The 27,821-nt window shown below is 43.1% G+C and overlaps 1 protein-coding gene across 1 annotated transcript in view; it reads right to left on the bottom strand.

Moving 5' to 3' along the window:
* Positions 1 to 1,272: 1,272 nt before the first annotated feature.
* CMIP (c-Maf inducing protein) overlaps positions 1,273 to 27,821 on the bottom strand; it is a 139,098-nt gene continuing 112,549 nt past the window's right edge. Inside the window, exons 10-21 of the mRNA XM_054198054.1 lie at positions 27,051 to 27,404; positions 17,966 to 18,031; positions 16,829 to 16,855; positions 16,315 to 16,363; positions 14,703 to 14,810; positions 12,033 to 12,149; positions 10,423 to 10,563; positions 9,400 to 9,447; positions 8,489 to 8,635; positions 6,878 to 6,983; positions 5,706 to 5,776; positions 1,273 to 3,191 (exon numbers count right to left, since the gene is read on the bottom strand). Coding sequence (XP_054054029.1) covers positions 3,138 to 3,191; positions 5,706 to 5,776; positions 6,878 to 6,983; positions 8,489 to 8,635; positions 9,400 to 9,447; positions 10,423 to 10,563; positions 12,033 to 12,149; positions 14,703 to 14,810; positions 16,315 to 16,363; positions 16,829 to 16,855; positions 17,966 to 18,031; positions 27,051 to 27,404 — 1,288 coding nt within the window. The 3' untranslated portion in view covers positions 1,273 to 3,137. The remainder of the gene's footprint in view (positions 3,192 to 5,705; positions 5,777 to 6,877; positions 6,984 to 8,488; positions 8,636 to 9,399; positions 9,448 to 10,422; positions 10,564 to 12,032; positions 12,150 to 14,702; positions 14,811 to 16,314; positions 16,364 to 16,828; positions 16,856 to 17,965; positions 18,032 to 27,050; positions 27,405 to 27,821) is intronic.

Here is a 27,821-nt window from a genome sequence, read left to right as displayed (position 1 = left end):
AGAGCCTGGGGAGCCGCCGGGGAGGGGGCCACTGCCCCCCGGCGGGAGGAGAAGCGGTGCCCAGCGTCTGCCTCCTTCCCTGGGCAATTTCTCAGCCCCTCATGCAACACCACGGGGATATTTCTGGCTATTCAGGGTCCAGAAAGGCTTTGTGAGGCCCCTGCCGTCGCCAGGGGGGGACAGCCCGTGACAGCCCGTAGGCGCAGGGACTGCTCAAGGGGAAAAGACTCCAAAAGCCCGACAGCCTCAGCTAAGGGTGTCTTGTTCCAGTGGGGAACAGAATGAAGACATGGTTTATTCTCTTTATCAAGGGCCACCCTGTGAACACTTCTTACCTTGGCTGGAAACAGCACCAACGCTTGTGTTTCTGCATGTCCTAAAGCCTGTTTTGTGGAATAGGACAGAAGTACAGATAAAACGAGAACACAGGAGCCAGGTAACCCAGGTGTTCAAGGTGGCCCTCAGAACATCTGCAGTAATTGGTTTCAAGTGGGGCCAATTTGTTCAAAAGCTAAAGAAGTCAAAAGCAGCAGCAGCGTTCGATCGAAGCAGAGTTGTGAAGCTCCAGCTGGATTTTCTGCTGGCGTCCAGCCCGCAAAACTGGCGCGTTTTATCAAGGACAGTGAGCAGAACGCAAACGCAGCAGATCCTTTCCATTTGGATGCCGCCCTGAAACGCACCTCAATATAGAGAAACCCTTCTCAAGTCTGGAAATGCCCCAGCGTTTCCAGTACTGCCTACTTCAGGCAACCAGTGCAAAAAAACCCCACCAGCGCGACTGTTGCGATGGCCCCATGCAAGAACTCGAGCCCACGAACAAATGTTTGGGAATAAATGGTCTCGGGGGGGGATGCAAGAACTGGATGCGCAGACACTTGGCTGTCCTCCTCCTCCTCGTCCCTTCTAGGTGGTGGTGCCTCGAAACCTGGTGACAAACAGCGGCGACGGCTGCCGGTGCCCCCGCGCTGGGAGGGGAGGCGAGGGGCAGCAGCGCGGGGAGCTGAGCTGCCGGAGCGCGGCTCTTTGGGACACCCTCCTGGGAACGCTGGCATCCTCCGGCTCTGCTGGCGGCTCCGCACCTCCCACAGCATCCCCGCGGCATGGGGCCAGCCAAAGCTTCCTTCAAAGAAAACACAAAGCACGCAGCTAAAAGATATTCACTTACAGTTTATTTTCGCCTGAAATTATTTCACATCTCTTTGTACACAGCTACAGAACAGTAGTAGTAAACCATTGGTAAAAGCAACAGTGCTAAGGAAAATGTTGGCGTAATTTTTCTTCTTTTTTTTTTTTTTTTCTCTTCTTTCTTCCCATACTGCATCCGCATACAGTTTGGGATTTGAAGGGGGAAAAGAAACCTGGCACACTACATGAGTTAAGACTCAATTTCTGTTTCATTTATTTTAAAAAAAAAAAAAAAAGAAAAAAAAAGAACATGATTTGGGTAAGGGTCGTCTACGTAGCAACAAAGTTTAAAAAAAACAAAACCCAAAAAAAAACCAAAAACAAAAGCTTGGCTTCCATTGAATAAGATTAAATATATATATATTTATATATAAAAAATTACATTGGCTGTATGTGAAACCTTGAGGTGCTGAAGAATAAAATAAAGGTGTTAAACAGAGGAAAAACTTCTTTTTGTTTTTTTTTTTTTGTTTGTTTGTTTTTTTTAAATAAGCAGCTCTGTACAATGAAGGCTCATTATGAAAAAAAAAAGTCAACAGCATAGTTATAAAAGAAACCACAATTTTTAAAAAAATCATCTTCTAAGCAATTGTGGAATTTGAAAAAAGGTAGCAGTCACATTTACAGACAGGTCAGAGCTATCGGATCAGCAACAACGCTATTTTTTCCGTCTCCCCAGAGGAACATGCAGAACAATGCGTGCACAGAACAGGTAAGGGGGAGGGAGGGGGGGCAGGGAGGGCGGAGGAGGGGGGAGGAAAAAAAAAAAAAAGGAAAAAGAGAAAAAGCTGATGCACAAAATGGAGGGAGAGCTTTTTTTTCCTCTTTTTGAAATATCGGACGTAAACAGAAAACAACTGAGGCAACTTGTAAAATCCACAGAGTTTTGCGAACACCCCATCGGCAAAAGAACTGATGTCTTTTCCCCATCTCCCCTCTTTAAACCTGACACAGTTTAAAAGACTAAAGAAAGTTTTCAGACTTTGGAAGGAAATGTGATTTTTATTAATCCCTGCAGCCCCTCCCCCAACAACCTTCCCCCCCTTTGATATTTTTCCTTCCTATTTGATAATGTTTGAGGCATTTTGAAATCAAAAAGACAACGGCGATGAACGTTGTGGCAGAGAGGGAGTATAATACAGTATGCATTACTAAAAGGCAATTCTTCAAGGAGGACATTTCCTTTAAAAAAAAATAATAATAACAAGACAGCAAACTAGTTTATACAGTACTATACGCAAAGAAAGGGTAAAAGAATTAACAATTCATAAATAAAAGACAGGTCCCAGACCTGTTATTTGTGAACCATTTTCTTAAATAGGTGCATTATGTAAATCTTATGTACAACAAAATTACTTTGCATAACAACTGCAAGGACACGGGGGCGGGGGGGAGGTGAAAATCATATTGGTTTTGGTTTTCTTCTCTTGAGATTTTTGAAAGTTTGATTTTCTGGAGCAAAACTGGTGAAAGAGGAGTTCTGACTGGACGGCTGCCAGCCAAGGAAACCCAGGTAAATAATGACGAATATTTTTTTTTTTCTCCACACAGCATAAAACACAAAGGCAAATAAAATCCACCAAGGTTGTTTTTTTTTTTTCCTCTTTATAATCCTCTTGCTGCTACAAAGTCTTCTTTTTTTTTTGTCTTTTTTTTTTTTTTTTTATCCTTTTCAATTTAAATTATGTTGATTCTGAAATCACAAAGCTGAAAGAATCCGGCCGGGTCCAGGCTTGCCCCGTCCCCCCCCGACACACACAACGCCACTCCTCTACCCCACGACCACGACTCCTACCACCAAGTCCCAGGACTCAATGCTCTACAGGTATTAGCCAAAAGTTATTTTCCGGTTTGGGTTTGGTTGTTTTTTTTTTTTTTTTCTCTGTTTGTTTTAAAAATCTTTTCCTTCTTCTGGTGAGAAGCAAAAGAGAAGAGTCGGCGGTAGGGAGAGTTCACCACGCTTCGGTGTAGCGGACGTCCACTTCTTTCAGATTGGGCAGTTTAGCCTGTGCGGGAGGGCAGGAAAAAGGTGAGAATTAATGACACGCCTTCAGTTCTCAGGAAAAACGTTCCCGTTAAGTCTGTACCGTCAGCGCACTGGGAGGATTGATCTATCGGCCACAACGTGCAGGAGGATGCGCTACGACCTCGAGCCTGCGGAGGACCAGCGCCGAGCGCAGCAGCGAGCTGGCGCATACAGGCGTTAGTGAAGGAGCGCGACGCTGAGCCTCTACAGACACACCAGACGTAACTCACACCTGCAGCACAACCGAGAGGCTCGCGTGAAACCCACTCACCAGTGATCAGGTCCAGATCGGACCCCGATTTTTATTTTTCACACAGAGGCTGAGCAAAATTTGTTTTGTTAAACTCCAGCCATGAGGGCAGCGGACTCAAACTGTGGCAGCCAGCCCCACGTACCTCTTCAGTCCCTAAGTCATTGCTTGATTTTTCCCTTTGTATTAAAAAATTTGGAGAGCGTTAGCTAGTGTTGGTGTCTTTGCGGTCTCCTTTCCACAACTCAACAACAAACGCATTTGGACGTATTGTTCCTGAATTACCCTGCGCGAGGCAGATGGGAATCGGCTGTTTGCACTGTTCCTACTTGTCGATCCCGTTTCCATGCTCTCTGACCATAACTGTATGGCTAATTCTCTCAAAACAAATAAACACGTTTAATTAGGCTAGGGCATAATTGAGGAGCTGGAAGTTTCTAGGAGTCATTATTACCTCACTCCTTGATTTATGTGCACGCATATTTTGATAAGAGCTAGTCATAATCCTACAGACACTGCCAGCAAATAATTTTTCAGTTAGGCAATAATGACTTCAGTAGTGGGTGTTTATTTATTGTCTGGTTCAGCCTGCCTGGTACATATGTGGGTGTCTGTGTGTGTGCAAGCGTGTTTGGTGGGGCGGGGGATGAAGCGGAGAGGAAATGTCATCACTGGCGTGTGCCCCAAATGCTCTCACAGACCAAGAGGAGAAGAAGCAAAGATTTGCATCAAAAAAAAAAATACGTTCTTTGAAGTCTGAGCTGTTCTCAACAGACCTACAACCATGTGCCCCAGGGAAAGAAACTATTACCCTCCCTTTGAACACACACAGTGCGCTACAAAAATGGCCACTAAGATAAATCTCAAGGAAAGAGGTGAGAGGGGAAAAAGTGACGCACGCCTGTTTTCTCAGCTTTTTTAATTCTCTGCAATCATCGGGACTTTGCTCACAGCCCGTTTTGCTGTTTGCCCTGGCAAGTCATTTTCTTGTGTTGCTGCTAAGGACTGTTAATGCAATACCAGAGCAGAGGGAACCGGATCGGAAAATATGAGTTTCGGTCTGAAGTCAGTGGCAAAGGGGCTCAGAAGCAGGGGTAGGGCTGGAGGAGCCTTTCAACAGACTCGATTTCAGAGCCCCGGGCCAAATACAGCATTGACCTTGATTGTCTGTAAATACAAGCGCCATTGTGTGAACCCATCTGCAAGCCAGCTGTTAATTCCAAGGGCTTCTTCTTTGCATATACAATTGTGACACAAGTTTTGAAGACTTGATCTTGAAAAATCCATGCTAGCAGCACTGCAACAGAGTCCCTGGGAAAGCCCTGGCTCCGCAGCCAGAACCAAAGATACACGTTTGCAGTGAACTTTGAAAGCAGAGTAGTTTCAGGACTTGCCTCAAGTTCGAAACTCAACCCAAGGTTGTGACCTTTTTGAATAAACCTGGCACAATCTAAGGTTTCAACACACAAGAGAACATAACGTGGAGTTTCATCTTGAGTGCTTGGGTTTATAAGGTAAGACGCTGGGAGATGCGACTCACGCAATGCCAGAATGAAGACAAAGTCTGTGTGAAGTCATGAAAGCCAACACATCTCAGGCAGTCTTCCTGTGAAACCGCCTGGGGCCATTCCCCTCCCACAGCTACATTCTAGTTCTTTACACCATTTTGCCAAAGTGGTTGTAAATTCACGGTACAAGGGGTAACAGCAGACACCTTACATGTCAAACTCCTGTTTAAAGCCCAGTTCCAGTCCAAGAGGTGTTAAGATAAGCTTGACCTTCCTCAATGCTTTTAATTCACCCTTTGCATTCTGAATCAAATCTCCATAATGCTGCTCACCCACGTTACTTTTGGTCCTGTTAACAGTACCGCGTATGGCTTTGGAGGTGTGCACTACATTTTACCTGTCCATGTATCCTCGTCGTAAACAACGCATCTGCTCCTGTTTATGAAACCTTTACCATTGATAGCGCTGGCAGAAAGATTTGGTTTCTGATCCCATCTCATACTCGTCCATTCAGCATATTAAATGTTTCCTGAGTCCATCAAAGCCAGCAACCTCAGAATGTTGTTTTCAGTCATTATCCCCCCAAAATAATCCACTTTACCCTCTTCAGGTGACTTTCATGCTACCCACACTCCATGGGGCCAGTTCTCCCTGCACTAGGCACTACCACCGTGCACTTGCTAAATCCTCCTGGGCCAGCTGCTTCTCATCTGTAGTGGATGCAATTCAGAAATACCTTGAGATCTTCGTAGGTATCTGCTGAAAGTTTGGTGCTGTTCATATTTAAACTACACAGGCTCTTCATGGCTGAAAGAGAAAACACACAGGTATTTATGATCATGCTGCATTTTCTTAAAATATCAGGCTTACAGTAGGCCAAAGCATAAACAAGACATGACTATGTGCAGCACTCTCAGGAAAAAGCTGAATAGTGTAAAATATAGAAGTACAAATGGATAAACAGCTGTTTGGGCCCTCATCCAGGAAAAAGTCCCTATTTAGGAAGAGCCATTAAGCATATGTTGAAGTCCGCTGACTTCAAAGGAGTTCAGACAACTTCTCATAATCAGTTTCCTGCACATTATTCTGCATAGTGCCCGTTCTCAGCGCTCTGCACAGTGCACGCAGGGGCCATGCTGATCCAGCAGCCCTCCCTCTCCCCTCCCTCCCCCCCAGTTCCATTCTGGGCTGCAGTACTTAGCAGAATAGTTTCCTAAGATGAGCCATAACTACTGGCCTGTCTGGCACGTCTGTGTACGATCAAGCCTATTAAAGGAGCCCTTTAAACCTCTAGAAGAGGTTTATAATGCACTGTTGGATGTGGGAAAGGGTCTCGTTTTGGCACGCTGAGCAGCTCTCAGCGCACAGGGAAATCCTGAATGCTGCTTAGATGGCCCCACTCTGCCTTGCCCTATTTAAATTAAGAATAGCGAGAGTTTCACCTCCTCAAAAAGGAAGGAACAAAAAAATGCCAGAGAGGGTACGAAACCTGCTCTGCATGGTTGCTAAAGTGAGTATTAAGTTGCTACATGGCTTTGCAATCTTCCCCTCCTGCCCCACCAGGTCAGAGTCCCACCCAGAGGGGACAAGTGAAAAAAGCCGGGAAGTCCCAGGGCCACAGGTCACCACGTGAGGTCGACACATGTGCCACCAGTAAAGTCAGAGGCGAGAGCTAGAGTATGGTCTGGGACAACAAAGCCCACACGAGGCCACAAAGTGTTGTCAGGCTCAGATCACTGTCCCGCAGCTGAACGGCCACTTGAGTGGGCAGGGAGCAGGCAAGTGTAAACCCAAACACAACCACGGAAGCAGCACTGTGGCAGCCAAGAAATCAATCTTCTGTCTGAACCCACATGAATTCCTCTGAACCCACATAGTTTTCCTCCATAACTTATTTTGGTCACTTACAACTAAGTGCCAGCAGCCCAGCATCCGTGACGGGCGTCTCGCAGAGGTTGAGCACTTGCAGCATGGTGAGGTGTTCGGACAGAAGCCGCAGCCCTGCGTCTCCGAACTGTGGGGCGCAAGCAAAGTTGTTTTCAAACAATGCACGAACATCATGTGCAAGTACCTCAGAGCAAACAGGGCACGTTAGAACCAGGTTTGCAGATGAGCCCTCAAAGCCACACTCAGATTGTTTACCGCAAACTCAGATGACAGGAGAGAAAGCGAATAGTTTTATCCCAATTTTGCAGACGGGGAACAGAAAAATTAAGTGACTTGTGCACGCTTAACCGCAGGCCATCGTTTAATTAGAATGGTGTCTTTGAAGTCTGGGCTTCGTACGAGAGAACTCCCAGCCGGGCTATACAAGATGGTTATGGCAGTTTCAGCCAGTTCCCAACCACATCAGAAAAAAAAAAACATAATGCAAGTGGTATTAATTAGCTATTTTGGTCTCAAGAACAATGTACTATTGATTGGTAATTGTTCTATTGACCCACTTCGTTTCTGCTGTTTCTAAATTCCAACTTAATGGAAACCAGGATATCGCAAAATAAAATGGAATCTAAACTTTTCTTTTTTTTAAATAATAATAAAAAAAATACAAAAAGCAGGCTCTTTGTCCAGCGGAATCAAATACATTTTGAGCAAGAAGCACTGAAGTTTTCAAACCCAAAAGTTACATTGTTAGGAGAAATCTGGAGGAGATACAAGAGTGTCTTAAAACAAGCAAGCAATCAGATTCTCCTTCGTATTCCCCACACAAAGAGAGGAAATTTCTGGGATAGAAAAGTAGTTAGGAAAACAAACCAAGATATTTAACATGACATTTGAGTGAAAAAAAAATGCTGCTTTTTGTGGCTGCACTGAGACTAATCACATTTTCAGCGAGCACTACAAATAGGTGCTAACAGAAAACGGGGAAAACCTACTCAGTGGAGAACGTCAGAGACCAAAACCAGCACGAATATCTAGAAGAAAAATTTAATTTTAAAAGCTCTTACAATTAGCAGCTGAATAATTTACTCAGTTATCATGGCTTCTTTTTTGCTTACAAAATAACCACACTCTCATTGTAGTTTCCTTCTATTTATTCATTATTTGAGTTTTTGTTGCTGTTGTTTTTAAAGAAATTCTGGTTAATCAGCATTCAGGGCGGTTCACTGCCTACACTGCACAGACTCTGTGTTTTGCTTGACCATATGAGCTGCACAGCATTATTTCTTTCATCCTAAATGGGTGAAAGCATAAGCACTTCTCAGATGAACAGCAACATATGTACTGTTAAGTACACAGTATCAGCAATGCCTGACTGGAACATTCAATCCAAGACAGCAGTAACCCTTTTATAGTTAAAAATAAAATAAAATTTAAAAAAATTAAAGGAAAAAAAAAAAAAGAAAAACCAGCCTCCAAGATGAGCTAGACCACAGAAAGGCTCTGTAAAAATAGCATGAGGACAAACTCATTCTAAGCAAGCCTCTTCACACACTCTTCTCGTGCTGACGTAATGTGAAATCTCAGAATTAGTCAGCATTGGTTCCTGCTCCGAGTTTCAGTCTGCAAAGAACTTACCTGAGTTGACCACAGGTTCAGCTGCTTGAGTGAAGGCAGTTTAATGAGGTGCTCAGCACAAGCACTTGTCACATTGGTAAAGGCCAGGCTGAGGTTTTCCAAATTTCCAAAAGATCCCGAGCTTAGCAAGCGGGCCAGGTCCGCATCCTGAAAGCAAACAACAGATTGGTAAGGGAGATTATGGACTCCTCAGCCTGCAATCATCTGCAGTGGTGTCACTGATACTGTTAACCGGAGTTGCACAATTATACCACTTGTTTACAGTAACAGAGAACCACACAGAGAAGTTTCTGTTTGTTTGTCAAGCAGCTGGGCTCTCGTGGCAGCGTTGCTTCACACACCCTGGGAAAAATGTATCCAGACATTAAGAAAAAAATCTTCTTTGCGCGTGTACCCTTATGAGACACGAAGGCTTCAGTGTCAGCACAAATGCCCAAGATGGGTCTTTTAACTTCATGAAGATTTCACTGCAAGTTCTAGATCCAAACTGTGTTCAGGACCATCACCTGCCCTCAGTGAGGTTAGTCTAGGCTTACACCAGGCTTAACTGCAGCAGTGATGGGTCTCTCTCAGACTTTCATGAATAAGATCCAGCACCGGACACTGCGAAGTCTGCTTTTCTAATGCAAAATTCTGTCCCCAGATCTATCATGAGATCCTACTGTAAATCACAAATTTGCGCACCAGTACAAATCTGACAGTCTGGTGCTTGTACTGGTGTTGGAAACTGCTGCACAGACCCAAGAGCAGAAACGTGCCCTTACTTGTGTAAACTCCAGTTGTGTTGACAGAGCAAGTGGAATGGCTCCCCTCTCGACTGACCAAAACCACTGTGCCACATCGCAAACATAAATCAAGTGTTTAAATATGGAAAGATAAAGTTTGTTTTTCTATTGACATGATTAACTTACTGTGGATTTGGATGGCAGTGTTAACCTTGTGGGACCACCTTTTCTTTGCTGTAAGAGAGAAAATATTTTGGTCAAACTAGTTGCCATTCTACATTTCAGACCAACTAAAGCATAGCGAGCTCTTCACTAGAGCAAACCCTGCTCTGATTTCCAAGCTCCCTGACAGCCGTTCCACCTCTTCCCTGCTTTTTCTGCCCTGACAGATTTTTTTCTGAGTGTGCTAGATGCAGGCCTGTTGCTACCCAGGGGACATCCACTAACCACAGCTAGTGATCTTCGTGCCATGGGTCAGCGTTTTGTCTGATTCAGCCTGCCATTATTTGGTTACTTTCACTTTAAAGGAAACAGCCCCAAAATGCTAAACTAAGACAGCAAAGGGGGTGAGACTGCACAGCTGATAAAATCACGTCTGACTTCGGAAAAAAAAAAAAAAAAAAGGCATATACTTTTCAGGCTGGGAGCAGAGGTTAAGGAAGACAAATATCAATGTGAAAAGGGAAAGAGGAAGATTGTGGGTATGTTTGCACAGATGAAAAAGTGCTAATGAGAGCAGATCTGTCTTCAGTCTGTAGATCCTCTCTTCAAAAATCAGGAAAAAAAATCTTCTTCCCATAGGCGCCAGCTCTGAGAACTAAACCTAAAGACCATCTCAGTGAAATGTTGTGAATATCAAAGCATTAAGAAATGCTGGCCAGCACTAGAACCATTTGCTACTCATATGTCAAAAGGTGGCAGGATTTGACAAGCTGACTTATAAAATCTTAAGACAGCAGGACTTCACCTTTATTCTTTCACACAGATTCTAAGCAGGTTATTGAATATCATTCATAAACATAGTATGGGATTAGACACATCAGTAAATATCACAGAGTATATATATTCACAGTAAAATCCTCCAAATACTGTTCCCATCCTGTTGTTAACTGGGAATTTCACACCCTGCTTGTCTTTCTTTTGTACCTCCATTTCTGGAGAGTACAGAGCACAATGTGCTATGGCAATACTGCATGCAGGGTGACATACCAGCTCTTTTAACTCCCTCTGCCTGTCACACAGCTGTTCATACATTCTCTTTCCCACGTCCGTGCTTTCCAGGGTAGAGATGATCTGGAGCTGGGTGTCGTTGTTGTCGATGATGTTGTATTCCAGCATCAAACACAAAATCTAGCAGCAGAATGAAAGAAGAGCGGTCGCTGCAGTGCTTACATTCAGTTTCTTCCAAATATCCTAATTGCACTGGGCATGCTAGTTTAAATTACTGGGTAAGTTTTTAGAGCATGCATTATGCAGGCTAGATTAGAGGATCTTTGCAACATTCACTGACCTTCCAACACAAGAAACCAGTTTTTTTATTCTTAAAGAATGAACTCTAATCTCTGAATGTCAGTCTATCCATCCTGTCTTCCATTAGTGCTCATTCCTTCTGACTGAGAGCTGCAATTACCTCGCATCAGTCCTGGAAGATGGCTTCATGCCACAGCCCTCTTCAGAACAGGTACAATCGATCCAGTATTTCCCAGGTACAGTGGCTAGACTGCAGATTGGCAGCCTTGGGACATTACACATGAGCAGTAGAGCCAAGCCGCTCCCTAAGTGCTGGATTTTCCATCCCTAAGCACTGGGGTTTCTGTGTAAGCAGAACACATGTGAAGGGTACCCAGTCTATGAGGCGGGATGGGGAAAGGCCAGAGAGGCTCCGAGAGAAGACGGTGCTGGGAGCTCGCTGCTGTGGCCAGGACAGCTTCCATCTCACAGGGAACATGCCTGACTCGCCCCTGGGCAAGGGTCTGCCAGGAGCAAGTTAGACACCAGGGCATGGTTCCAGCAGGTCACCGGGGCTTAGGACACAAGCTGCCTCCACGCTGCCTTTCCTTTTCAGCTACGTATCATGCCATTGGAATTAAAATGCAAGGTTTTTATTCCCTCCATAATTTTAATTATTTTTAATGAAAAAAATCAAGCAACATTATCTTCAAATTTATGCAGCACACTTTCATTTACTGGAGTGAATTAGCATGCACAGATCTAAGTCAATGAAAAATTTTGTAACTCCTTCCACCTATTTAACCACCCTCTATTTCCATTTAAAACATATGATAATGTTTATCAAGAAACTTCTCTAAAGAAACCCAGAAAAATATGTATAAACTATTAGTGCAACAAAAATAACCAATCATAAGCACACAAAAAAATGTGTATTAAAGGAAGCAAATAAGGTTTTGTAAATGCACTTCTTGTGCACTGCTCATTTTGCAGGTGGCAAGACAAGCATCAGGCATTTAATCATGGAAAAACCTTGTCGTTCTGAATTCTGACCCCTCGCCACAGCCTATACCATCGTGGCCATTTATTTCCCATCTTAGCCTCTCCAACTGAATTACAGCAAACAATCTCTCTCTCCACAAATTCTTGCGCCCACCTTTCATGTAATTCACATTCATACCTGCTGAACAACAATATTCTATTCCACTTTAAGCAAGAGAAACACAACTGCCCAATGCTGGTGTTTGATACAACACAAACCTGAACTCGGCTTCTCTAGTTCCACTAGATCTAATTCTGGGAAAGGTGGTGTGAAACCAAATCTGAATACTGCTCGTAAACCTATATGACTATGTATGTTTAGGGCTTACCTCTACCATCGTCTGGTTACCCCTCAACGCCAGTAGCATGCAAGGTCCTAATTTATTTTCAGCCAGCGAAAGCAGGAACTTCTTTGTTTTATAGCAGGATCCCATTAAAATATGAACCTATTTGAGAAACAGAGTTAAAATTAGAGGTGTAAGCCTAAGAAACACATATACCTCTGGAAGAGACATTGTCGTGCAGTCAAACAAATGTAAGTATTTGCAACAAACCTAAAGAAAAGGAGCCCCTCATCAGGATTATGGTTGCAGCCTCTCAACAGCTTGATTGCTGATTGGAAGTGACTTTTTGAAAAAGGTGATGCCTAGTGAGATCTGAGGGAGCGGGTAGTTTTCCTCCATAAAGGAGCTCAGCTGACAGCAGAGAGGCCCAATATAGGCTCCCCAGGAAATATCAGAGCAGCTGTGCAATTGCCCCCATCCCTAGTAACACAATGAACCCAGCCCTGGGGGAACCACGGGAGATTTTGTTTTCGCATCTGTTTGCAGTTTGCTTTCTCTGGAAATGCCAGCTGGTGAGCAAGGGTTGTGTGGGCTGGATGTCTAGGTAAAAGGCTGGCAATCTGCTGGCTGAACACCAGGCCTGGGTTAAAGGGTGGTGACAGACAAAATCACCTGTTCACAACGAACAGACAGGAGCTGACTGGGAAAGGAAGGAGTGCCTTAAGAAAATCCAGCAGTCCTGAGCCCTAAGTCAGAGATAACTTCATGTGCTTTCATGCTTTTGGGTCATTATCTTGCTTTCCCTTTCGCTTACTTTTCCCTGAAAGGAAGGAGACGCTGAGAACACCACCTGAGTAAGACTCCTTCAAGTCCACTAGCTGACAAAAGCGTCCTGCAGACTCTCTCCTAGCTCCAGAAAACATCAGATGATACCACACAGTAACACCGATGGCAGAAATGCAAAGCCACTTGTACGTATCAAATCTAAGAGAAGAGGTTGGCAATATTCTTTCCCATTTAAAAGCCCTAGAGATTAGCTGCAGAGAATTTGGGGTTCCTAGCTGAACATCTTATTTTATGACCCAGACAGCTGATTCACCAGCTTGCTGGCAGAGCACTATCTGAGAATTTGTAGTTTCCAATGACTTGGAGCATTAAGAGCTCCGTTATATAGAATCGACATTAGTACTACTCTACAATAAGCATGTAAACAATGTCCTGTGGTCCCCCTGGTTCATGGTATTGCCTGGACTATATTCAGTACTGCTGAAAATATCGTAACCACGCCATGATGGGGTCAAGTCTATGAGGATTACGTGCTACCATGCAATTCTTCCTTGTGGCTTCATTACCAGCAAGGCCTCCAGCAAAATACAAAATCTCTTTTTCTTAAGTATCCATCAGCTCAGGTGGCCTTTAAAACCAGAAAGCTTTGAGCCAAAAGGGATTTAATTTCAGGCAGTTATCATTAAGGTTTTTTGGAGGTTTTCTTGAGCGTTGGAAAATACTGATGCTAACACTAATGAGTCCATCTCAGAACAGGATGTTTTTCAAACTTTATGGTTAGTCGTTAGCAGCTCTTTAAGTATTTATCAACATCCTTGCAAAGGGCACAGAGTACTGCATATTAATGTGTATTAGCATTGTGCTTCCTCATGCACGCCATCTCCTGATGCTCATAAATATCTTGGACCACAAAAGCTCTCAGGAGAAATGATATAGTTCTGAAGAAATTTTCTTTTCAAACATTAAAGACACAGAATCAGTGAAGAGGGATGCAACCTCTTGTGAACAGTCTTTGCCCACTGTCTGTTTCAAAGGTATCTGATCCATATGAATTTAAGTTAAGAATACAGACAGACATGCGCGTTCTTTATGTCCCAAAATGTTCAGCATGTGGGAGATGCACAAAGTGTAGACAGCCTTGAAAGTCATTTCACTCTCTACCCAACAGACAACTTCAACAAATGTTTTTCCCCTTACCAGGGAAAGGAAGTAATATCATTTCCATCGTGCTATATGGAGAATTAATACACAGTGAGACCTACGTGACTTGACCCAGGTTGCACAGGAAGACAGTGCCAGCATCAGCGACTAAAACCTTGTATTTTCTGTCTGGTCCTTCTAAGAGTTACAAAAGAAGTAACTGCGGGAAATGGAATGCTGGTTTACACCTCTCCACAACAATGTAAACGGGCAGAGAAACTGCTAACATTCTTATATCTCTCTATCTATCCATCCTTTGATTAATTCAATGTTACCGCTGTTTTTAAATTCCAGGGTAGCCTTAAAGTAAAACCATAGGTGTGGACGTGCAGAAGAGTCTGTCTTCCCTGTCTGCCAATATTCCATATTCTCTGAGAGAATTTGTTTGTACAGACACGCAAACACATGTATTTATAAACACAAAAACACATACAAACATATGAACACACACACATACACATGCATGGGTTTGTGCATTACATTACCAGTGAGAAAGCACGCCAAAGTGCAAAAAGAGAAAACTAACATGTTAACCAAATTGCGACTGCAAAGAAGTTCAATGGATTTGGTGATATAAAGATTTCGATTTCCTGGTGAACACTTGTCGTTTATGGAACCATGGTTTTGATAATTTTTTGACAAAAGCAAGTATATCTTCTTATTGTGAACTACGCATTATCTACTTTACTGCAAAGAAGTTACTAAACTCACATTATTGCAAACACGTACCATACTGGCAAACAGCTCTCCGTCGTCATCACATGCCACTCCTCCAGGGCTGTAGAGCTGGAACCAGCCGTCTTTGCCAGCCCGCACACTCAGCAAACATGAGTGGACCTGCCAAAAAGTGAAGACATTGGGAAGGTTACAGTTCCTGACAATAATCACCAACCTCCCCCACACTGGGCCAAAAGAAGTAACTGCAAATCGGGGGGCTGCTGGCAATTTCAGGGTTAATATTCCAATTTACAGAGCTGCAGGCAAGTGTCCACTCACAGAATCCATTTTTTTTCAGTAAAGACAAGGAGGGAAGCTGTATCATCGCTAATTGCATGGCCTTTTTCATTCCCTTTACCCAAATCAAACACAAAATGGCTCTAGTCTAGAGCAGTTCCTTTCACTTGTGAAAAAAAAAAAAAAACAAACCCCAAAAACCAAAAAAACAAGACTCAAATTTCTGAGCTTCTACCATTCTCCCCCATCCTCACAGCGTGTGTGTCTATACTTCTGCTGTGATCTGCATACTAAATGCAGTGGCTGATGGCTTGCTCATTCCAATCATTAAAAATTCTTATTACTGCTGCTGTAATAAAGCTTGACCAGAGTCAGGGTGAAGGAAGTCCACAAGGAAAATTCAACAAGGATACGTAAGACAGAAGTTGCACAGAAGAACTGGCACCAGAGAGCAACCATTAATCTAAATTTGGCCCCCAGTAGAGATGACTATATCTAGTCCCACAGTTTAACAGAAGAGTCATAATTAAGCCTTTTTTTTTCCTTTTTCTTTTTTTTTCTTTTTCCCTTTCAAGAGGCAGATATTTTATTTCAATTTTTGACACGTGTGGGGTCCATGCTCTTTCCGTTGGGCCTGTAATACTAGTGACAGATGAAATCCTGGTGCCATTTTAAGACAAGAAGATCCCTCTTATCTGACAAGGATGACTACTGCTCACAAAGGCTAAAACCATGAAAACCAGGAGCTCTGGGCAATGATGATGACGACACAGTCTCCTCACCCACAGTTTGGGGGAGCTTTCTTCCCTTTATGCCAGCACCAAAAATTAATGCGGATGAGAGGTTCCCTCTGACTCAGCCCAAGCTGATGATGTCGAAGAAGCTACATGTGCAGCTATGAAGCAGTCAGCCACCATGAGGCTACAGCTACGCACTCGTTCCAATAACATACCTCCCACCCCCTTTCTCCTGCTAATTCAAGAGAATTATGGTCATTTGCACACAATGTAACTGAAACGCAGCTAAATAAAACCTGTTATTTTGTAAGCTGTATGGATCCATGGATTTTGCTTCCCTTTTTTTGTACAGAAGATGAAAAGCTCTGAGAGAATCAACGGACTGGGAAAATCTTGCTGGCTGAGGTTTACTGTGGAGCAAGGACATCAACTGGTGCCAGACAAGGGGGTCACAAACAGCCTTATAGATAAGGCAAGAAACCATTCATACTAAGATCATGTGCCCTGAGAGACTATTGCCCCCTAAGAGACTTAAGCACAGCAAAACCACCCCATGTTGTGAAACAACCTACTTAAGAGATCTTCTTAACAAGTATACTTGCAATCCCTCCAATTAATAAATACTCTGTGTAAACTGGCTATAAACTCACTTCTTGCCTCGGGTCTTCTGCAAATCTCTGAATCACGTATTTCAGCTCCCTGGAAAAAACGTTGAGAGGACAAGAATAAGCAATTGCTGGTTGCAGCATTCACACAAGTGTCACATTTCTCTTGGATTACACTTTAAACGATATATATGCATGCACTTTAGGGAGGAACAAGTTGAAATGCTTCCACAGGAGGGAAATACGAGGTCTAAAAGTGATTGCCAAGGACAGTGTATATTCACAATAGTCTAGAAAAGCTTTCAGAGATGTGCAGTGACAAACTGGTTTGTAAATTCTATCAGCATCTAGTGTCTTTAGTCCTTGGGCTCCTGCCGTCACAGTAAATTACAATGAAAACTACGTCTTTTTATTGCTAACAGAACATGCTCACAGCCTCTCACAGATCAAAAACATTAGAGGCACAATATTGAACAATGCATCATTGCTATTACTGACTAGTACAAGTATTTTAAGTAATTATCCCCTTTAATAAAACAAACAAGCCCCACAAACTTACTTTGTGAATTTCTCATGTGCAAGAGCCCTGAAATTTAAAACAGAAAACAGAAGAATATGAGAATTTGTGAGACGGGAGGTTGGAGGAAAAAAAACCCACAAAAACCAAACAACCACTTTTCAGTTCTTTCCAGATAATAAAAGGATTTGCTAAGCAACTGCAGCACACAAGACAAAAAGAATAGTCTTTCCAAAAAAGATCAGGTAATGTCTCCTTCATTAATCTAGAGGGAAAAAATGAAGGGGGGGACGGAAATAATTATCACTTGGAACAAATCTTGTCGCTCTTCCTCAGTCCTGTCTTAGACAAGGCTCTGACTAACGTCAGTGGGAGCTGTGGGTCAGAAGTAAGTAAAAGACTTACAAAACAGCTGTATGATTAAAAAAAAACAGTTTTGGCTACCTCCAAGAGCCAGGTGAATTCTTTAATTGCAATGCAATTAAGGTACAGTCACAACTAATTAACATCATACATGAGTAAAGTAATTAATGGTCACTCTGTGAAGTGCCCTGCATCATGGTATGGTTTACACCTCCCCCAGGACTCACGTTTGACTTAGGTAAATGATGTCTCTGTTGCCTATCTCCAAGCTCTCGCTGTAGCCCAGGTAACCTGGCACAGAGGATTAGACCTCTCTGATTCAAGACATCAGGTCATTAGGGGATGTGATAAGCTAGCAAATTGTACAATTATAGGTTGTAATGTTTGTCCGTGGAGGTCTGCGTTTTATAAACACTACTGTTCATTAATAGGTTTCCGAGGGAGCTTGGCTGATGCGTTGGGTAGCTTCTTCATTTAATGCAAAATACAAACAATACAAGTCTCTGTGACGCCAGTAAAGCATCCTCCTCCACTAAATCTCTTACTTTACTCTCCTCCTCACCAGCTTTCCTTCCTTTCTTTTCTGCCTGTCTCTAGTTAACTATTTTTGTCTTCATCTTAGAGACACGGGAAAGGAAGATGAAGATGGGGAAGTCTTGCTTCCCTCTGCATCAGTCAAAATCAACTCTAGATTCTAAATCAATATGAGATGCACAAAGCTCCTATTACCATCAGTCTTTCTATGACACTGTATTTCCCCATAAAAAAAACAGTAACATGAATAACCCAGTAAATACTAAGACAGTGCAAACTTACTCCTTGGGAAATGGGATAGGCTGAAGCAAGCTGGCCAGTGCTGGTCTCCAGTCATCATAGTCTGACCTGAAAAATGAACATTTTATTAATAAGATACCATGTACTGAATATGGTTTGTCAACTGTTACTCCAAGGAGTCAAAAGCTTTTTACTGCAGGCACCAACAACCTTTCTGTTCTACTGAGACACTCTGAAGATCTACGATGACATTTCCCTTTTCATTTTCAGCACATTCTCCACTGAGGCACAATAAATCTGGTATTTACAATGACCTCCAGAGAGGCCAGGCCTTCTTTATGTCAACTTAAAGACATTTGCTGTTTATGAAACCTGTTGACATTTAATCACTAAGTAATACTTTCATCTAAGTTGGTACAGCAATTACCAGGCCATTGCTATTTACAGCTCTGCTCTGCATTTAATTGGAAATTATTTTTTTTTCTATAAGACATAAGCCCATTTGTAAAAACAGACACACGCACACACCCCCCTCCATTTTTGACCTTGTCACAAAGGAATGGGTCAGTTTAAACAGTACAAAGCTCTTAGCTTATGAGGGAAGAGACTAGAGAAGGAAGCACTGTCAACATTATTAAGAGTTAAAGAGGACAGATGAGGATAATCGCAGCTGAGAGCTCAGGCCAGTGGACCCTGTAAGAAGTGTCTCCTCTTTGTTGTGTTAACATCACAGATCCCAGCTGATGCATTCTGTTTTCATCTCTGCTGTCAATATACAGAATTGTCCTTCTACGAGGAGCCATCCGTAAGGGGATGCTCATGTGAACTGGGATGAAGAGACCATTTTGCTTTACAGCATGCACTGGTCTAACCTGCAACGTGTCATCTCAATCTACCTGCAAGATGCCAGCTGCTCGAGCACGTGTGATGAAGCAGGTACGGCTTCTCATGTAGGAATGGCACTTTGCACACTGCTACCCCTCTCCTTCAAATGATCTCAAACATTTAGTGATTAGTTAGCACTAATTAACTGCCATACCAATGCAGTGCACAAAAGGTACAATCATTTTAAGATGGATGAAGCGAAGAACACAGAAGATAATTTGGCAAGTCAGCACCAAAATGGGGCAGAGAACACACCAGCCAAAGCCCAGATCCCAGCACTGCCTGCTAGGCCACTCTCACTCCAATCAACACCAATCAGTACACCCAGAACTAAGTGTAGTAAACCTCTTATGGGGTGAAACACCTTGGGATGTCTGTAGAAGACAACATAGAAGAGCCTACCATCTCCTCCTACTGCTGTTATCCTTTGGATTTCAGTTTTAAAAGCCAGATTATTGGCTGCAGCTTACTGCAAACTTGGCAGAAAAGTATGGTGTTTCTTTAGGAAGGAACGAAGTGTAATGTTCTCAAATGGACAGTATCTACTGATAGTATTATAAACAGACAACATATGCACAGGGAAGTCTTCCAAAATAATGCAATTTTTGCAAAGGCAAGGCTCTAGCCCAGAGAAATTGAAGATGGATGCATTTCCAAAAGTCTCCTCCATTTTTTGAACACATAAACCAGTGATTTCCATAACTAATAATAAAGGTGACGCTGGACAGTCCACAAAGGCATGTTCATAGACACGAAGAAAACTTATGTGCCTGAGCAGTATTCTTAAGAAGCAACATGCAGAGAAATTTTAATTAAAGGGATGATCATGATGTAAAAAATCAACCCAGGAGTCAGTTATCACTTGCCCAAGAGTAGTTAAGAGTTCAGGTTACAAAAACATATAACACCTCATGCAAGTAACCAGTCCACAAGTACAACTATGATCTGATAGTAGTTAAAAAACAGATGAATGCCATACAAAATCACTGTGGAATGGGTTACTAGCTCTTCTTCCATACTGCCGTGCAGAAGTCCCAAGTTCAATACAGACACTTTTCTTCCCCATGCTTGGTGCAACCTAGCACAACGCTAAATGTCTATAATTTTGGAAGGCCACAGTAAGCAGTCCTGCTGTTTTCATGGGTGCATTACCAGATAACACTAGCATGCACTTTCCAGTCATTTCCTGAAATCCCTCTACCAAGAGGCCAAGAACCACAACACCGTGTTGAGTTCAGGGAGATGTCTCCTCCCCCACCTGCAGTTGTTAAACAACCATAAAAGCACTCGGGTACAAGGCTGGGGCTTCAGGGCAGGCAGTTCAGCAATTGAGGTGGCACTGGCCAGGCAAAAATCTCAGTGCTGGTTCTCTTCAAAACACCAAACAAATAACATTTGAGAGTCTTGGCTATGTTCCCTAATACATACAACTTGTTTATTTTTCTCTTGTTACCTTTAGCACTTGAGGCACAAATGACAGCACATGTGAAGCTGTAGAAATAAAAAACAAAACAACAACAAAAACCTCATGCCCGTGCCAATTGCGCTAGAAGCCACTGAGCCTATTTTTCCTCTCCATCAAAAACTCTGTTCTCTGGTCTAAATTAGGAACAACTCTGAGATAAGGGGTGTTACACTAACCTAAAGCAAGCGAGAATCCATCCAGACACAGCACCTTCTGATCACCCATTCACAATATTCTTTCCAGAGACAAAAAAAAACCCCTGATGTGCTTAGACACTAAACAAACAAGGAAGATGGCAAACTTTGTTTAGTGCCTTAGAACTGCAAGACATGAAGGCAGGACTTCATTACAAGGGGTTGTTTTCACACTTTGTCGGTGTAAAGTGAGTATTGTGAAGCACCTGAAGATGGGTCATATAAACTTGTCATATACACTGAAATAAGTCAAGGAAACCTCTGATGTAGCGCCGCTAAGATGACCCCTCTGGGTTCTTTTAACAAAGCTTTGATTAATTAAGGCTCTCTACAAGACTATTTGTTGTTTCTGACCTATAGACAAATTGAATGGATCACTGACACAGAACTCTGACCTGTTTTCAGATACATCTGAAAGTCTCTGGTTTACCTACCAGGTCTCCGCAGGAGACAGATGATGCAACATACCCATAGCTGTAGCCCTGAGAAGTGCCAGAGGTCTCTAATCCATATGATCTGGGTTTCACTACATTTGTTAGGTATGAGAACACAGTCCAGACCACAAGAAGTGGTCATACTTCCACTCAAACATCCATCTCCATACTCAGGATGTTGTGTGCTCCTCCTGTTATCATTTACATCCCCAGAAGCAGGCAGTCCTGCAGTGCTGTCTTCTTGGGATCACTGCTTTGCCCAAGCCTCAACTCACCCTCTACACCATAGCCCAGCTTCTGGCAAGTGACTTCTGGGCGCAGCCTGAACGCTGGCCCTGGAGAGCTCATGCACGGACCTCAGCGCTGGCCCCTGGGTCCTCAAAGAACTGACAAGTCTAATGAGCAGTCTTTTTTCTTTTTTTTTTTTTTTTAAATATACATACCCTTTGGAAATTCCTACTAAACCAGTACCTGATTTTACTCTAAAAAGTGACACGTTTTTATTGGTAGATGCAAACAACGTTAAGAGCAGATTTTAGAGCAGAAGAGACCCAAAAGCCAAAAGGCTGGGATAGGAAATTCAAAGGTCTTAAAGGTGCTTCACATCACATGAGATACAGCACCTACAAATCTTTCCTAACAGAAGCTTAAAAGCTGAGTCCCACTCGGAGGCTTAGTTTCCGTGACATCTCAGGTTACGTGTTACACCACTAAAATTCCTCCTTGAGCAATCTGGAGACTGGCGATTAGTAATAATGCGAACCAATCAATTTTTCATGGCTGATCTTCAAGGGAAATTGCAAAAGGAAGAAAAAAGCTGCTTTATAATAGACTAAGACCGAGTGAAACACTGCGGACAGAATTGGGCAGCATTACTCTCTGACTTTTCTTGAAGCTGGGAGTTACGTATGGCATCCATTTGCAGAGCAGGTCTGTGAGAGGGCAGTGAAAATAAACCACAGCCTGCTTTCCTAGGAGGAGAAAAAAGAAAGAAAATTGTCTCCTATGAAATATATAGAGTCTTGTCACATGAGTGGGACCTGAACAGAAAATCTACACAACCTGTAATCCCTTCAATCTGAGCTAGGAAACATGAAACAAACACAGCACAAGAATAAAACTAAACTACTTATTAAAAGCCTACAGTGTTTCTCCTCCTCCCACCTATTCCCTTTTCAAAAACATTTTCTTTCTGTCTGTGCTCATCTCATCTGCACTCTTCTTTCATTTCAGACAGTTGCTTTTTTCTTTTTTTTTTTTTTGGTCCGTTCAAAGCTCTAACAGAAGACAGAAGTGTTTGAAGCAGGGAAAGAAAGGGAGATAGATTAGCTCTGGCTGCAGTTAACAGCAACTGCGATGAGCCAGACAAAGAGACCACGCCAGGAGGAGGAGGGAGCACAGAGCTACAGGGAGAACTCAGGAGAGCGCCTGGGACAAATTCCCTTTGGAGCTCTTCAAAGGGTGCTGGGCTGAACGCCCAACACTCATCACACTGCTTAAATCCCAGGACTGGCCTTATAAAAGCAGAGGGGGAGAAAGACTCCCTGATGTACTCACTGGCGCTGATTTTTGCAGGATTTGCAATTGTAGGTGAGCAGCACAGCAGTCAAGCTGCATCCCGATCTCTGGGTTCCCGGGAAATGGGTGCTAGGCTGGAGGTCAGGGTGCTAAGCGGATGAAGGCTGTCAGAGCAGTCACCTGCTACCGCACACAGCTTTCCTTACCCAGAAACCTTTTTTCGGGGACCGGCCAGAACATTGGCCAGTCATAATAATTAAATAACCCCGACTGCAGTGACTTTGCCTTTGGGCCATCGTCGCTATTAGCCTGCCAACATAATACATTTTCCTTCCCCGGGATCACCTTTCACCAAAATGAAAACCTGCCTATATGTCATGTGCGGCACAAACAATCCAAAACATATTAGCAGCCCAGGGCAACCCTGATAAACATGACATAAGAGAATCCACTTGGGATATTCAGAGCATGCCACTGACCTATTGGGGAATGCGGAGAAGGCAGGGGAAGCTCCAGTGGGCGCTTGTGTTTGGAAAGCTGTCGGTCTTATCCCAAGCCCCAAGTCCTCTGTTTTCAGAGGATAATAGAAAGACAAGGAGCAACTACTTGGGAGAAGCTTGTTTCTCCAGACTGAGCAGCTTGACAAGGTCAAAAATCTTTTAGGTAACTCCTCTGTTATCGGATAATAAGACGACCAAGCCCCCCAGACGTGTAGCTCATCCCTTCTTTCCCTGGCTCTAGGTCCAGCTCCTCTGAATTGTATGACACAAGGTTTAGCTCAGGGCTGCAGGGCAGGCTGAGAAAAAGCCCCATCAGACCCCCTGTCATATAAGGCACAAACCTGTTATCTGCAAAACAGTGAGGTGTCTTTTCACGTTCAGCCTTCTTTTGAGCTGGGCTTGTTTGTTTTTTCAAAAGAAGAATATTTAGCACCATTGAAAGGCCCCAGAAAGGTCCTGCTCTGGCTGCTGAGAGCAGAAAAGGTCTCCCTCCACTGCTCGCACTTGGCACGGTAGCATCAGGCAACAGCAATGCAAGTTTGCCCTGGTCACACAGCCCCCAGCGAGGGGTACAAGTGTTTGGGCATCTGGAAGGACCCTTGCCACTACAGGCAGCTATGGAAACAAAAAATAACACAGACAAAGGGTGACAGCTTACAATACACCATCATCACAGCCTCCCTACTAGGCATCTATTCTTCCAGCCAGCTTAGTTTGCTATTTGTATCCAGATTTCACTACACACACAGGTGTTGCCAGGGGAATCAGCGGGGTCCTTCAGGTGACAGGCAGGCTTTGAAGTTATCCAGTCGAAGGAAGAGGACACACGGCCCCTTTTACAGCAAATTTCTCAAACGGCAGTTGTGCTGTTCAAGCACAAGTTTGGCTGCACAAGAAATTCTCTAATGAGTGGAAACTTTAACATGCAAGTAGGAGCTGGACAACGCTAAGCAGCTTTCAGAACCCCTAATTTAATACGATGAACAGAAAGATTTCAATTAATTTAGTGCATTTTCTACACACCAGTTTAAGACTTGTAGCATTCAGGAGGCACTGACTGGCATCAGTAACACTACCAGAGTCCAGAATGCATCAGAGAATATTGACACGGAAGTTTGATCCACTTTTGAGTGCAGGACAAAAATACCATGTTCCACTAGAGACCGTGTCTCCTTTAAAATCTGCCCAGACTTTGGGTCATCTGCCAATGTCTTTAAAACCATGATTTTCTGTTTTCCTTTGGTATGCAATAGTTGTGTTCTGTTACTCAACTACATTAGAAAAAGGGTAAAAGACGTTCTTGGTGCTACGACAACAGCCACACAGATGACCTTTCTACTCTGCACATTTAGCCTTCTGTACAAAAAGTGAAGTATTACAGTGATTATTAAATAATTGCTGATACATTTTTATGAATATTAGAAGTGTTTTTTTCCCCAAAAAAGTAAGCACTGTGTAGGAGTTAGGTGAACAATAAAACGTCCTCTGCTGAACATACTGTTAAGAATTCTTATTTGCTAGACTTTCAGTAATTAAAATCTGCCTAAATAAATTACTCCCTGCTGCCCTAAGTTAATTATGTAAAAAAGATATCATTGTCAGTGACTCTCTTGTTTTGATGATGATATTGAGTCAGACACCTAAAAGAACAATTAAATTCAATGCTAAGCAACTTATTTATGTTTGGCTTATCACTGTTATTAATAAGAACATTATTTTAGTGACTGCCTGCTGAGAGCTCAGCTCCTGGATAGCAGTTGTTTTATAATTAATGTTTTCTTCCTACTGGCATGTTCTTCAACTCTCTTTCTTCATATTCTCGGTTTTTCAAAGTACAGTAATAGCATTTAGTTTATCAGAAAGCCTTTGTTCAAGGAGAGTTTGAGCATGCAAGGAATCAGCATCACAACAGCAGCATCTTGCATTTTTGTTAATAACTAATAGCCTTTCTACAATGATTTTCCAACAGTAGTTTCAGAGTCTAAAAAGTAACATTTAAAATTTTTACCTATATTTTATGGCTGAGGAAACTGAGGCACAAAAAGAAGTGACTTATCTAAAACCTCCTAGTAAGACAGTGGCAGCATCAGGAGCAGAACTGATTTCTGCGTTACTGTTTCCAGCTCTGAAAAAAATCAAGGGATGAATAGGAATGGAAGGGAACCCAAATCAGTGGAGCTACAATATATACCAGCCATGGCTCTGCCTTAGAAATTGTTCCATATTCTCATAGGTTGTGATTCCTCAAGCAGGGTGTGGACTCTGGCAAGGCAATCTGAGGAGAGTTGCACCAATTTTGTAGTATCGCTGGTCCTTCACTATACGCATCCTGGGGGTTTCACCCTTCAGAATTACCATTGTACAAGCTGAAAAAGGGCACAAAGCTGCTCCACACCTGTAACCCGTGCAATAACAATAACAGGTTCCCATTTTCACTGTTGCTATTGAAGAGCTTGATTTTTAAAAAGACAGCATAAACACATCAAAAAAACTCCATTATTTTAAGGTGTGGAGTGATATCAGAGTTCTTTGTGTAGGAAATTATATGGGAATTGAGACCTGGCATATCAAATGGTTCAAATGTGGAGAGACTGTGAGGAAGAACATATCCATTTGTGAATTTTATACATGTGTGTCAGCTGCATGATGAAGCCAAAACCGTCAATGCTTAGTGAGTCAGCATCCACGCCAGCATCAGGACTGAGAGAGTTCATAGTGTTTATGGAAAACATCTAGAGTCAAGGGGATGGGAATAAATACACACTGTGTCTACTGTAGCTCCTGGGTGCGTGAACACTTAGAAGCCACCAGATGAGGCAAAGTTAGATGCTGTGCTTTTCAATGCAAACATATTAAAAGGCAGAAGAGGCTAGGCCGGGGAGCAGGGGGAATAAAATTAGCCTTCAGCAACTTTCTGCTCAAGAATCCAATGGAAACAGTATATTGGATTCACCTGTCCTGCCTCCAGTTCCGAGCGTGTACTTATGTATGTACGTATTTGCAAGCCAGCTCTGCAGTGAGTGAACGAATTACGTTGACAAGTGGTACTAAGTATTTTCAAAAAGATAAAAATGTCAGACAAAACTTTCACAAAATCCTCCATCGTGGTGGCAGTTGGATTTCATTTAATTCCTCGAGAGCGGACACCCAGATTTGCCTTTGACTTCAGTGTAGCCACAGGCTCACGGTTTACAGCGGAGTCCAAATTTCACCCACTGTGTCTTGTATTCCAAAAAACTCAACTATTACTTCATTTAGCCTTACGTTGTTTAAAAATAATTAATGCAGAAATATAACAGTTTGCCCAAAGACATACTGCAACTCAGTAGCAGACCTGGCTGTCAAAGTCAAAGTTGTTTTGGGTTGGTTTACTGCACTTCTATTACAAGCTTCCATTGGGCAGTCCACCTTTTGCGTTACTCCTTTTCATTTATTTATCCAGGACAAAACCAAGCTTTTCCTGAAGAACCCTTTTATTTTATATTTCTCTCAAAGATATTCGGAGGATTTGCCTTCCAGGAAACCACAGAGCCATCGTTTGGTAAATGCTATTTGAGCATTCGTTCACTAATAAAGGTCAGCTGTACCAAAGCAACTGGCCAATAAATAGAGGCTCCAGTCTAACACAAGTAAATCCCAACAAGTCATAAAACTTCTACAAACATGTGAAGGGAGAACACCTAAGTGAAAGACACTGACCTCATCCAACTCCCGCTGAAGCCAGGGGAGCTGCGCTGCCTATCCCTGCACAGGCACTGAGCCCAGCACAGACCTGCCTTTTCTAGCTCTGTCTCGGGCAATCCCGAGAGCCCTGGAGGAGACAAATGGAGTATTATTTTTTTTGGTGGGCAAGAACAAAACAGAAACCACTGGCAACAACATCCCATCTTCTGAAATATGCCTGAGGCTCACTGTACAAATAAGCTTTCCATTTTCATCTTCCTAATGCTATTTTTAGAGTATATTGGCAGTGCCAGATGCCTCTTTCAAAGGCTGGACTCTCTAGAGCTGGAGTTAGATTTATAACCATGTGCTTGCTGGCCACAGATGTTGAAGATGACAGGCCTGTGGGAAAAGTCCCCCATTGTTAAGATGACATTGTTCAAAAAGCTGTTTAAAATAGTTACTCACAGCATCTTGAGTATTTCAACATAACAGCCAAGGATCCTGTCTGCCTGGGCGCTCAGCTCAATGCTCATGGTGCTGCAGGTAGGACTGACCATCAAGCAGTCAATCAGGTTGGGCTCGCTGCCATTGCCCACGTTGGCTGTCATCTTCTGATTAGCTGTGTTGTTGCGCTCCACTTCGACGTGGATCTCATTAGAAGTGACAATAACTGGCTTGTGACGGGATTCAGTCAAGGTGGCCTCTTGAGAGACCAGGTCAGGACTTGTGTGAAGAAGGCGGAGGGGGAGATTAGGCTTTCGGTCACACTGCTGTTGGCAACCATTCCGAATTTCCTTCAGGCTTGGTGAATTGTCTCGACTGAATTTTAAAAACAAACAAATAATTTCAATAGACCAACATAACAGCAGAGAGCAGGAGACAGAGTGCAACACTGAGAAGCCAAGATCTTTTGCAATTTCCCACTGCATTTCACCCCAGCCCACCGGATTGCCTTCTTCTGTGTAACTGGATTAGTGAAATCAATTAAAAACATTAAAAGGCTCCAATAGGACTGTTCTGCAGCCCCTATTCTACAAAGATTCAAGCTTTTCATTACTCTAATTGACATGCCAGTTTAGTAGAAAGGTGAACTTTCCCATCCAAGTTGTGCAAAGCTGTAACAGAATCCATGCCCAAGTATGTATCTGGCTACAGTACATGCCCAGACATTTGTCTGCAGCCCTCGCGTCTGGAATTTTTGTTGGACACTAAGCAGCCCCTGTCCGTGCTCTACCA

This window comes from Rissa tridactyla, chromosome 4 (assembly GCF_028500815.1).
Source record: "Rissa tridactyla isolate bRisTri1 chromosome 4, bRisTri1.patW.cur.20221130, whole genome shotgun sequence".
Taxonomy (NCBI): domain Eukaryota; kingdom Metazoa; phylum Chordata; class Aves; order Charadriiformes; family Laridae; genus Rissa; species Rissa tridactyla.
The sequence above is the reverse complement of the archived record's forward strand: the minus strand, read 5'-3'. Positions and strand labels throughout refer to the sequence as shown.